The sequence below is a fragment of the Leptosomus discolor genome, chromosome 3, assembly GCF_034619465.1.
Source record: "Leptosomus discolor isolate bLepDis1 chromosome 3, bLepDis1.hap2, whole genome shotgun sequence".
In the NCBI taxonomy this organism is placed as follows: Eukaryota; Metazoa; Chordata; class Aves; order Leptosomiformes; family Leptosomidae; genus Leptosomus; species Leptosomus discolor.
In genome coordinates, this window is record NC_141393.1 from 42434524 (window position 1) to 42447175 (window position 12652).

General features: G+C 39.2%; 1 protein-coding gene across 1 annotated transcript in view; it reads right to left on the bottom strand.

Moving 5' to 3' along the window:
- Positions 1–12035, bottom strand: part of PLA2G4B (phospholipase A2 group IVB) — a 29293-nt gene extending 17258 nt beyond the window's left edge. The window contains exons 1-7 of the mRNA XM_086463628.1: positions 12015–12035; positions 5814–5886; positions 4608–4784; positions 3837–3973; positions 3027–3158; positions 1768–1826; positions 769–811 (exon numbers count right to left, since the gene is read on the bottom strand). Of these exons, the coding sequence (XP_086319754.1) occupies positions 769–811; positions 1768–1826; positions 3027–3158; positions 3837–3973; positions 4608–4784; positions 5814–5886; positions 12015–12035 (642 nt within the window). The remainder of the gene's footprint in view (positions 1–768; positions 812–1767; positions 1827–3026; positions 3159–3836; positions 3974–4607; positions 4785–5813; positions 5887–12014) is intronic.
- Positions 12036–12652: the final 617 nt, after the last annotated feature.

The window sequence follows — 12652 nt, forward strand, 5'->3', positions numbered from 1 at the left end:
CCAATTCGCCTTTAATAACTCATGCCAGGACAGTTTTCCAAGCCATTTCAGGAACAATGTGTGCCAATCATTACAGCTCTTATGCCTCACACAGAAAATGAGGGGGAAAGAACAGAATATGTGTTACTTTGTCTCCATGGTATTAAAGGCTAGCATCTGGAAATCATGCGCAAGCTTGGAGTAGTTGGCATGAAGTACTTTGTACTCCTTAGCTGCTGGGCCAGCCCAAGGAGATAGGTAATGTACCACATGCTGACTAATACCAAAAGAGGACTCTATGTTTCAACAACTAAAATAACTCTATATTAAAAAACTCATTTCCTAAAAAGCTGTTCTATTAGATAACCTTCCAGTCATAAGCACCCTGAACACTTACTATTGCCTTCTACAGACTCATCCTTTTTATAACCTTTGTTTTTCCTTCCAAGTGCCATGCTGTATTACATGAAACACAAGCAGTTCTCACTTTGAACACCAACAAATACAGAGTTCCTCAATATTAACAAACCACAGCTGGGCAAAATATTGACATCTATAATAGCTGAAGACTTCAAGAAACACAGCTTCTATTTGTGCATGGAGAGGGCAACAGTTAAGCCGTAACAAATGTGAATTGTCCCACATCTTTCACTTTATAACACACACCATGCTCTTATCTATCATGGTAGCTTCTGTTCTCTCTATAAAATGTCAGAGGTCTAGAGGGAAGAGGAGAGAATCAAAATGAAGGAAAAGTCACTCCAAGCTAAATTCATATGTGAACCTTACCACTAGGACATCATTGGTAATGAGGTACTCTGGAGGGCCGGGACTGAAAAGACAGAATCAAAAAAACCAACAACAACGACAAAAGCTTTGTGAGTATCTGGTATTTTAAAAACATGATTGTTTTATGATCTTTCCTGCTTACATTTGAATATAGTTATGTTAGTCGCACTATTTGTTTTCTAAAAGGCGTAATACATGATCACCTCCTCAGCACATGAACCAAAATGCAGTAGCCAAACAAGAAGAAAGGCAGGAGAGCCCATAAAAATAGCAATGCTTAAAACTATATGCTGAGATACAGTAGAACAAAGACATTGGTCTATGTGGAGTCACATCCTGCTATTAACAAAGACTACTATTAATGTCTTCTGCAAATACTTATTAGGAAAAACATTTCTGACTGTTCCAGATTATAATTTACAGCTGATCACAAATGAATGGCAAATAAGAATTAGCTCCCACTGTGCTATATGCATGAGTGGAAAACACAAAGTAATAGAAAGTCTTTGCCCCAGACATTTTGCCTTGTAAGATCTAGGTCTGTCACTGAATGGATGTAGTTATTTAATACTATGAGTAACCTACAGAGTCTACTAACAGCAGCCCTTGTTAAGGCAAATACTCCAACATCACTATGTTACACCCATTCTTAAGTGCTTTCATATATCTGAAAGGACCATCAAAGTTATGCAGTATGTCATCTTTGACTTTCTGCAAAGAGCACTTCTGTTAAGTTTTACATGCATCTTGTGTACAAGTTACCACATCATGCCAATGTTAACTACATTTCCACGATCAGGATATGTATGTCGAACAGAAGGTAAGATTCATATGAAATACACTGAAAGGCAGAATTAGCTGGGGAAGTTAAGGTAACAAAAAGTTTGAAACTAATTTTGGCTTACTGCTGGGAGGAAGAGCTGGAAGACATTCCTCTTTCTCTGAGATATTATTACTCCTTGGCAGATCTATACCTTTCAGCTTTGGAATTTTACTCACATTCTTTCCAGCCAGAATTCCACTTCCAAACTTTCCCATTTCTTAGTGCACATCTCTTTCTAAAAAGAAAAGAGTAAAATAAATACGCATTATTGGAGGCTGCAAGAATTTGGCAGTATAGACACACCTAAAAAGCACTTCCATGGCTGACATCTCTTTGCTAATGTTACCAAATAAGCTGTGTGTTACCTCTTTCCAAAGACTGCAATGAAAACCACAGGCTTGCAAAAGTTATGTAAGATTAATATTCTCCCATTGTGGGATATGTAGAATTATACATATTTCCAAAGATACAATCAGAGAGGGAAAGCTTGACTGAAACAGAAATATAATGGCTTCCTGCAAAGATAGTGTGCATGGGGGAAAGGCATTGAAGCCCAGCAACAAATGTGGCTAATGGCAGTATAATTTCCACGTACAAACCATTTAAAACACATCCACACTGAATGAGCAGAGATGAAGTAGGCAAGAGTACTCTGGACTGAGGTGGTTACCGAATCATTCTATTTCCCAGTGACTCATCCACTGTCTGAGAAGTGCATGGCATCAGCCTGCAGAGTCACAAGGAAGATCCATATTAATAACTTTCAGCATTGGGGAAGCAGCTGCTCTTTTGAGTATGGACTGTCTCCTTCCTGCAACGAGCATGTAGCAATACCTCAGCCACAGCTCAGACAAGCTCAGGAGCTGTCACAGGCCTATCCCAGCTTTGTTCTCTGGACAACTCTTTCATGGGCTCCTTAACAGAATACCAAAGATGTTACCAGAATAGGCATCCCTTTACTATGGGCTAGAGAAATCTGAATCACCTAGAAGGAAACTCAGCATGAACACCAACAGCAGAAGCCTGAAATAATAATTTAATTCAGATCGTGAGTGGATTGTCTTCATGATTTTAATAAAAAGTTGCCATTTAAGAGGAAATGTCTTGTAAGCATGGCAAACGTGGAATAAAGCTGAAAGGTAAGGAATTTATTTATTTGGATTATAAAAGACAAAAATTACTATTTACAGATGCTCCTTGTTAACATATTTTGCCCCCCCAGAGATGGTGGGCATGAGAGAGAAGCTGCTTCATATTCTGAATCTGTGAAAAGAGATTAATGAAGTCACAAAAATTCAGCACACTGATGTTTGGATGAGATATTGATAATGATATATAAGGACATCTGTTTATGCAAAGCCAAACCCCACTTAACATGGAAGCCAATGTGGATAATGAGGTCTTGCCGATCTCTCCCTATATTTTCAGTCCTTACCTCTGATTTCAAAGCAAATGTCTCACGGAGCGTCTCCCCAGGTCTGACGCTAGCAACATTAAAAAGAACTGTGAACTGCATGTCATCTTTGGAGAGTGGATCTTCATCACACACTGCCAATTCTAAAATGTTCTGGTAGTAGAAGAAAATAAATAAGAACTCTTACTGAGCTGCTATTACACAGAAACAAAAAAAAATATTATAGACTTTTGCAGCTGCTTGACTAGCACGGTGGTAAGAATAAAGAAATGTGCTTTCCTTCAGGAGTTTGCTAATGTGGACACCATCATTAAACCCAGCCTTGGGAAACTTATGAAGTAGAAGACAACTATCTATAACAGAGAGCTCCCACTATCCTGAGACAGAAAATATGTCAGTGCTCTGCACCACACTGATAACCCACCCAAAGAACACACTTACTCAGTTTCTTCATCCCCAAAGTTCTCTTAACTACACAGCTTAGGGTAGGATTAAATTTGTTGTCTATACCACAGCAACTCCTTGACCCTTCCCTTCGATGGTCTTTTGAAATTAACCATCAAAAATAGCCCAGATGAAGCATACTATAGCAGTACTTATTTCTCTCAGGTGACAACAAAGGGAATCTAGAGTAGCTCAGATGTAGGCATTTATATCACCAATGTCTGTAACTAGCTGAGGGGAACAATATTGCATGTCTACTGTTTTGGGTTAACCAGTCAGTTGCAAATTCTGTTACACAAGCATTTTCTTATGCATAGTTGATAGACAAGGTGTCAGCTGAGGATTCCCAGCTGTTCAAAATGGTGAAATTTCTGTTTCTTTTACTACCTCAACTTCTCTCTGGATCCTAAAGTAGAAAGTCTCGTTCCAGACAGGGTTGTCAGAATTCTTGATAGTTTTGGTCTGAAGCTTTCCATTTGAAGCAGATGGCAGCCACAAGCGCACGTAGCAGTCTGATGCAGTCACTGCAGCAGAGAAAAATTTAAAACCTGATGCCAATATTATAGATTAAAAGTAGGGCAAGGCCATGATTCTGGGGACTGATAAATATCACTACTTTTTAAAAAAAATAAGTAAAGAGACCGTCGGTTGGAAGCAACCAAGCAAAACCATCTAATTCCTGGGTAACTACTAATTGCAAACGTATACACGCACACACAAAGTACACTAAGAGCCATTGTTTCCCATGTGAAGAGAAAGAGGTATAAAAGACCCCACTGACCATTCATTGGGCATATTCCTTACAATTCCAGACAATGATGTTAAAAAAGTTTAACTGAAACTAGAGCTAGTTCCAAAAAGGGCTGTTAGGATGATTACAGGAAAGAAGAACACATATTATGGAGAAGACCAGAGGAGACTGGCTTGCTCAGCCTAGCAACACAAACATGCAGAGGGAACATGACAGCTGTCTAGAAGGGTTAGGTACTATGAAGATCTGTTGCAGCTAAAGGCCAGTGTGGCCCCAAGAACACGAGGGCATGAGCAAGTCAGAAATCTTCATCTCACTTCCAGTCTATATCTACTCCTTATGGTTAGTGCAGTCAGTGCCTCGAGCAGCCGTCCTTGGGAAGAGCCGGGGTGGGAAAGCGCATTTACTTTGTGAAGCTTGACAACGGTGTGAAAGAAAATCTCCAAGGTGATGTCTTTCAGAGCTGGAGTCTGGACTTGACTGAAGATGTCTACTGCAGCCAGAGATGCCTAAATACTTCAGACTGGTATCAAGCAGTGAATAACATTGCCCCGCAAAGTTTTGGCAGGAAAGTGGAGCTGTCCCTTCAACAGAGTAGATAGAAGAGATCACTGAAACTCAAAAATACAGGCCTTGTCACACTACCACCTTTCTAGTGTCCACCTCTGGAGGCTGCTACATGGCATTTGCCACAGGAGTACGGGAAGCCCTTCAGCAGGCAGTTACTCAACCAACAGGGGATTCACTCCCTCTGGTCTCCCTCGCATCCGGGCTTGGCCAAGGTTGTGCTTGATCCTGCATGGCGAGACACAAATGGTCTCAGCTGTTACTGAAACAACTCACTGCAAAGTGATGCTTTTTTGGCTGAACATGTTGTTTTTCACTAGAGGAATACACAGTATGAGAAAAGACAGCTCAAGATCTCTGGCTTGACTGAGGAACCCATATGATACCTCTGAAAAAATGGCAGCTGAATGGCTGGGCCATAGTACACCTTGAGAAGGAGCCCTAGGAGTCTGTGAAGGTGAGATAATGGTTAAAGAAAGTTGAATTCAAAAGTACACAGTCTATTTTGCCTGCATGTTCAGCTGGACCTGCAGAAGCTCTCCTTAACCAGAAACTATCAATATAATTTAACATGACTGGTCATCTGAGAACAGCAAATACCCCAAATGTATTTTAGAAGGCTTGAAATTCTCTAATTTACCTATGATTATTGTGTGTAATTGATACATTTCAAGAAAAGGTCCCTAAATATGAGGTCTGTGTGGCAAAATTCCAGTCCATTATGTGATTTATACCAATAATGAACATCAAAACCAAACAACTCCAAACAGTTTTACAGAATGTAGTGTCCTCACAAGGGTCTACCTTCCCTTGTTGGCCCAGGAAATTCATCCGGGAGTCTTGGTTTTTACCAGTTCCCCAAAATGCCACTAGGTATGTCCTCCAATCTAACAATACCTCAGGCATTTGATTTAATTATAGCCCTCGCATTAGTACTGCTATTGCTGTGCTTTATGTACATTGCTTGTATACCTTCAGAACTTAGGAACATTGCTCACTGTGTAAACTCTGGAGGTGATTAAAAATGCAATCAAACCACAACTCACACAGGTCTCTTGACTTGATGTTCTTAGCTTGTATGATTCTTACAGAAAGCATGTGGATGGGGCAAACCTTCATCTGCAGAGAAAACAAATGCAATTAGTTTTATCAGCTCGGAATACAAAACCAATATGTGTTTTGAACAATACAGGGGACAGCCTGTCCTTCCTTTTGTCTGTTTGAAGTGAGAGGACCACCGTCCAGGGGAAGTACACCACACTAAGATGGTAGCACGATTGCACTCTGGGCTATTTGCTAAGCAGCTTGAGCAAGCGAGGACAGAGAAAGAAAACATGGACTCAGACAATGATATGGAAAGCTTTCGTAGCCACCCTGGAGGTGCCTATTTTGATACAACCTAACGCATGCATGGCCATGGTGATGGTTGTACTGCCAATCTGCCGAGGGTTCTGTGACACAGGTAGGTCAAAACCCGGCCTTTGGAAGGCAATACTAGGAACTTGCAGCTGCCTGCCTGGGTCCTGGCACAGCACTGACAGTAGGCCAGGATGTGGCAGTTACCAAAGTGCTCTAAAAACTTCCAACTTTGTATCCCAACTAGGATTAAATATTCGTGATGCTCGTAAGTAGGCCAAGCTCACTGAACAGCATCTAGAGGGATGCACTGCTGACTTTGAGTGAATGGAACACAGGCCCAGCAGAGACCTTTCAGATGAAGAAAACAGTGCCCTGCTTTGGAGACATAATATCACAGAATCCCACATCATTAGGTATCTTGAAAATATCTAATGGGAATGGAACCACTTCCCTTCCAGACTTGAGATTTATTTCTATCAAAGGAAAGCTATCATTGTGCCACTTGTTTCAAATTATTTGTTTCTAACTCTAACAAAGAATTAGGCTTCCCAACCTAAGCTTGTCAGAAAATATCTGCCATTTTCAAAAGATGTTCTGATAAGCCTGAATGAACACACATACACAGACACGTGACAATCTTAATACTAAAATATTTCCTCCTTTTTTCAAATTGGAACATTTAAATTTCTCCTTAACTTCCTGTTGAGTATTTTATTTTTTTGTTTGCGTATTAGCACAGCTTGTCAGTAAGAATAAGCAATAATAACATACAGTCCTGCTACCACTAATAAATTAAAACAGGGCCACACCATGTTTGAAGCATTAGTTTGAATGGCAGCTTGAACTACACACTGACTGAAACATTGTATGTATCAAAATAATTTGATGATTTTATTTTGAAAGTTAGCGCCATGATTAGTTTTCCTGACACTAAAATTATTAACTTTGGAGATACAAAGAGGTGGGCAAGGAGGAACATCTCTATAGAAGGAGTAACTCACTACAGTTAATCTGAAATTCTTTTAAAATGGGGTGGAGGCTATTGGACACATTTATTAGAGATGAGAATAGCCTTCATTCTGTTTCATTCAGTTTCGTTTAGAGGTAAATTATATTACATCAAACGGATACCATTTGAACTGTGAATTATCATGTTCAAATAAAGGCTTAATATTAAATTTTATGATGTCACTTTTAAAGTTACATCCTTTTTAAATTCAGATTAATATTTAAGAGTCGCCCTGAGCAGAGAAACCTTGTTGTTAAACCTACAAAATCACTAGTCACTCTTTCTCTTGGCCTCTTAATGGTTGATTGAAACACTTTTTGTATAAAAATGCAAGACACATTTGTTCTTGTGTGACAAGAACAATTTCTATTATGTTTTCCTCAATTTGAAACTGACCTATGTAAAACATTATGAGTTTAATGCATTATGGACATTACAAGTTCCAGTTGGGACACTTCCATGTTATTCCAGTTGCCCACTGAAAGAATTTTACTTTAATTTTCCTGTGCAAATAGTTATTTAACATAGAAGTACCAACTGGAACACTCAGCCAGCATTCCTAGTGGGTTACATTAACATGAAATATTGGAGTATGTAGCAAATTACAGAGCTGACTCTTTTTAATTAATATGTTAATTCTGTGTTCTTTTGTAATCAGCTTCCCTCTTGCTCAACAGAAGCCTAAACCATTCTGAGAGTCTGCCTTCCCTGGAGAAAGGGATGTTGATATACAATTTGCTTTGAATCTTTTGTGATTAAAATTTCCTAATGGCTTATAAAAATGGTACATCTGCCATTCATCATCAGAGTACTCTCAGTTGTGATAGGTGTCACGTTTTCATCCTCTCCCACTGGAACCAGAGAGCCTCACTCCTCCTCCCTTCCCCTTTCAACAGCAATCACCTCCCCTAAACATGTCAACATCTTCCTGCCAATGGAAACAAAATCAAAGATGACTGTTCACTACTTCTGATTTGGTGCAGCTTAGTCCTGGTGTTGTTGCGGGGTGAAAGAGAAACAGGTTCTGATGGATAAACCATGGTCATAACAAACCCTATGGGCTGTGCAAACCCCCAGGGGAAGCCTGAGCCATTCCACTTCCAAGACTGCACTTACTCCAGCCTGTGATAACCATTCAAAATTGGGCTAATTTTTTTTTCATCAGAAAAAGGCGGAGCTAATTTCTTTTACGATGGTCCAGAGCAGATTATTAGGGTCTGATTTGGGTGGTCTAAAACAACATCCTTGCCCAAAAGTGCTGGAACTCCAGAATACCCTTCTAGAAAACATAATTATGGTTAGAGATGCTATTTGCTGTTTTCAAAACATGAAAAACAATGTGTAATTTCATGATTAATGCAAATTGATAAGCACAAACATCATATCCAGACAGCTCTTGACAGTTTTGCAGCTGTACTGGTCTTGGGCTTTTTAGTTCACTTCCTTGGGAGAAACATAGTTCCTGCATAGGTGCACAGAGAGTAACAAAACCGCTCTGTAAATATCCAGAGTCAAAGGTAGCTTTCCCAGAAGTGCATCATTCTATGACTGCTGGAAAATTAGTAGTGCCACATTGAGGCCAATTACAGAGTGCAGGCTTCAGCTACCTGTGTATGTTTGCATCCTAGACAATAACACTCTGGACCAATAAACAGTAGCATGTCCAGAGTTCCAAAGAGTAGGCTAAAAAATGTGAAAAAAATAAAACCCCACTTCTTTTCACTTGATAGCATTTAGCACTAAACTACATTTCTGTGGCCTCAAAGCAAGTTTTGGGGGAGCCATTTCAGGTCTAAAATACAGAAAAGTCAATAAACAGATAAAGAGATAAAACTAGCAGGGCAGAATTGGCACAGCTGTGTCAAACCTTAACAAACTGAAAATTTACATCTGTTGCCAACATCTCATTGGTTGTAATAATACACATCTGCTGGCCTACTGTCTAGCTTCCAGACAATAGTCATATGCCAGCCAGCTTCAGGAGGACACATAATTCTCCTGTTTACAGGCAGTTAGTCGCTCCAAGGTTTCATCGAAAAAGACAATTTTGAGAGTATGAAATCTTCTCAAAAATGAAAGCTTCTCAAAAATAAAGAGGAGCCTACGGGGTTTTTTGGATTGCAGCGAAAGAAGAAGAAACCTACCAAGAGCTCATATCTTTGATTTCATCCCTTATTGCCCCTCCATGCTGCTCCTAAAATAAGATCTTATGGCTACCTTGACTAGAAAGTTAGTCTTCTAGTAAGGGGTAGTTTCTGCAGAGCCTGGCAATTTGGGAACGTCCTCCCATCACCACATCTTTTTTCTTTCTTTTTTTTTTTTAAAAAGAAAAAGTCCTTAGTTTGTATACATTGGAAGGCTGATTTGAATCTCAGCGTTTCGCTCCCCCTGCACCAAACCTAAGTAGTTCTGAGCTAAGTTATCACCATGGGATAACACCAAGGTATATGAAGTTTTATATGAGGAGTTTGCTCTCTGTCTTTTGACATTCTGTAAACAGCTGTAGGATTTATCACTCAGCTTTATCAATATATTTCAGACATGAATAATTACTTCCTTTCATGGGTTACGTTTTCTTTCTCCAGTGGTGTAGTAGAAGCTGTACAACATCTTATGTACATGATCTAACACCAAATGGAATCATTTGGCATATCCTTACCGTTTAATTTATCTTGGATACTGAGGATTTGGTTCAGCTACAACTTGGCAATTTCTCAAATAAGGTCAAAGCTATAAACATATAAACTATAAAAAAGTTTCATGACCAATCTGGTCCCAAAGTGCTCTCTTCCACATAGATTCTTTAGTATCAAATATGGGCTGAGTTTATTAGCCCCTCCATCAGTGAGAATACTACTAGCAATTTGTCCTTCCAACCAGCTGCCTTTTTTCATTAAAATTAGAGGAATGCAAAGTTCTGCAAGGGAAAGTGACTGACTGAAGAAACATGCAAAACCAGGAGAGGGGATAGAAGGAGAGAGCATGACCATGAAAGCCTCATTTTCTTAGGGAATCAAAATTAACTAAAATCTTATCATTGGAAGTTGAACAGTTAGTGAGTAAATCTAATTTGCCTTACAAACATTTCTGTAATTTCACAATGGATTTGGGGTGCATCCCCTGTTCATAGTCTATCAGTCACCTCTTTACATGTACAAGTGGGTCCCTCGGGACTTTGAATTGACAGAATCTTACCACATAAAAATGATTCCATAGTTCACAAAATAAAACTGCTAAAGAGTGATCACTCCTGTCTGAGCAGAAGAAAAGACCCTGTTAGGAATATCAAAAGCATTCCCATAAATTTGTAAATTAATATTGTCGATCACTTCTGTGCCAATTTGATAGCTTTTTTAAACAGCAAAAAATTAACGGGGAGACTTTTAGTAGGTCTTCCTAGATAGTTCAAAGTAGCCACGCTTTTCTAAACAACTTGGGTTTTTAATATAAAAGAAAAAAGAACACAAACCCACTCAGTCCTAATTTCTGTATTCATTTACCCATTTACACATACGGAAAAATGCATACACCTGACAGAATGGCAGAGCTACCTGCAGTATTGAATGAATCCCCTTCCTTGGGAACAGAAGCTTTCTGACCTGAAGCTATGCTTGTACTCTAACCTTTTGGCAGTGTTGCCTATTAACCAGGAGTATGTCTACACTCGTGGAATAGCAGATGTAGCATTAGAATGAAATGGAAGAACTTTCTCTGTAATTGAGACTTTCTAGATAAAATTATACCTAAGCTATCTACTAATCTATCAGATCCAGAATTATCTTATTAGATACAACATTCATATTTAAAATTGATAGATACTATTTATATCTAAGACAGATTGCTCTGGATTGCACAGGTAAATAGATTAGATACAAATTTTATCTAGAAAGTACATTACATTTACAACTTATATTCTTTGCCCTGAGCATCCAATGTTTGAGTATTTTTAATCCATCGTTTGAGCTACCTGCTCAAGCTACTGCCGTTTTCCTGAATCTTTTAACTTCACCTGCAAATATTACTATGGAACAAGTACAGCAAGTATTCTTAAGGATTAACAATTCTGTATAAGCCATAGCACGTAACATTGTTTCTCACTATATTTAAAACCCATGAATGCCCATATTTCTTTTATTTGCTGCAAAATTTGACACAGGATTTGATACATAAAGAACGGTTAGTTGTAAATAATGCACATCTTGCATTTGAGACACCACACCCATTACTTTTAAAGATATACATAGGAAAATAAATCTCAGCTAATAATTCTGTTGATTTATAGCAAAAACTATCAGTTAAAATGTCTCAATAGAACTTACTAACAGAAAACTCAAGTCCAGACATGAAATACTTCCACTAGAATCGCAGATGCTGTAAACATTACATTAAAGATAGCTAAATCAGCCAAATAGCTCATTAGAACTCTCCCCCACAGCTAAAGTAATATAAATTACACTTTGTTGCTAGAAAAAGTTGCTTTTTTTCAGCTGGGACAAGCAACAAACATGTGCTGTCCTGACAAAAGCATGCAGTAGGCTAAAGCACTTTCATTTTACAGTGAGGTGAACTCATCAAAGTCAGCTCTCTCTTCCTTCCCAGTGTTCACTCCAGCGCATACACTTCACGATAAAATAAAAGGGCCACATTTTCATGACATTTTTACTGAAGCTCACTTACATATTAGTTACTGTGAGGTAAAAGGGGAAAACGGTATATCTGCAAAGTTCAAGATAACCCTGCCACATCACACCAGCAGCGGTTTGTCTCTTCATCTCAGCAGATGCAAAGAGGAGGGAAGTTGCTCGCGAGAACTGAAGCAGGGAGGTCCCAACAGCAAGGTGCCAGGTCAAAGCAAAGCACGGAGCTGCAATTGTCTTACCTTGGTTGGTGGGCTCCCCATGACACTCAAGATGGCGACAGCAACAGAAAACCCAATTTGGGTAACAGATCTGTCAGCTGACAAACACACTCACAGCTTGTTGCTGCCTGAATAACCTGAAGAACACATATAATTTATACAGGCACTGAGCTCCACCCTCTGCCTCCTCTCTGTGGAGAAGAGTCTGCCTACGTCTGAGAGGGAAAGATTTGCAATGTCAGAGGTGAGAGGAAAGCTGCAGTTACCACATCTTTGCCTGTCACTTTATTACCTCTCACAATTTGTTATCATGCCAGTACTATCCTGCTCGGTTTTTGGGTGGATTCTGCCATGTTCATAAAGTCTTCCTTCACTCCCCATCTCTTCCATCTATCTAGTCAGTAGCTGAATTTTCAGTAGCTTTTAACTTCTTCCACAAAATACTAAAAAAAAAAAAAAAAAAATCAAAGGGAGGGGATAGCCAAACCTCATCTATTAAAATATCTGGTGGGAGACCAACCCAATTCTGAATGCTCTTTTTAACTCTTCCTACAATAGGGACTTTTTTTAATATATTATTTGGAATCTTTCTGCCAACCAGTAAATCAAGTCTCCTTACTTTGAAGTATCCACTAGATGATTACCTGGCCAATGCAGGG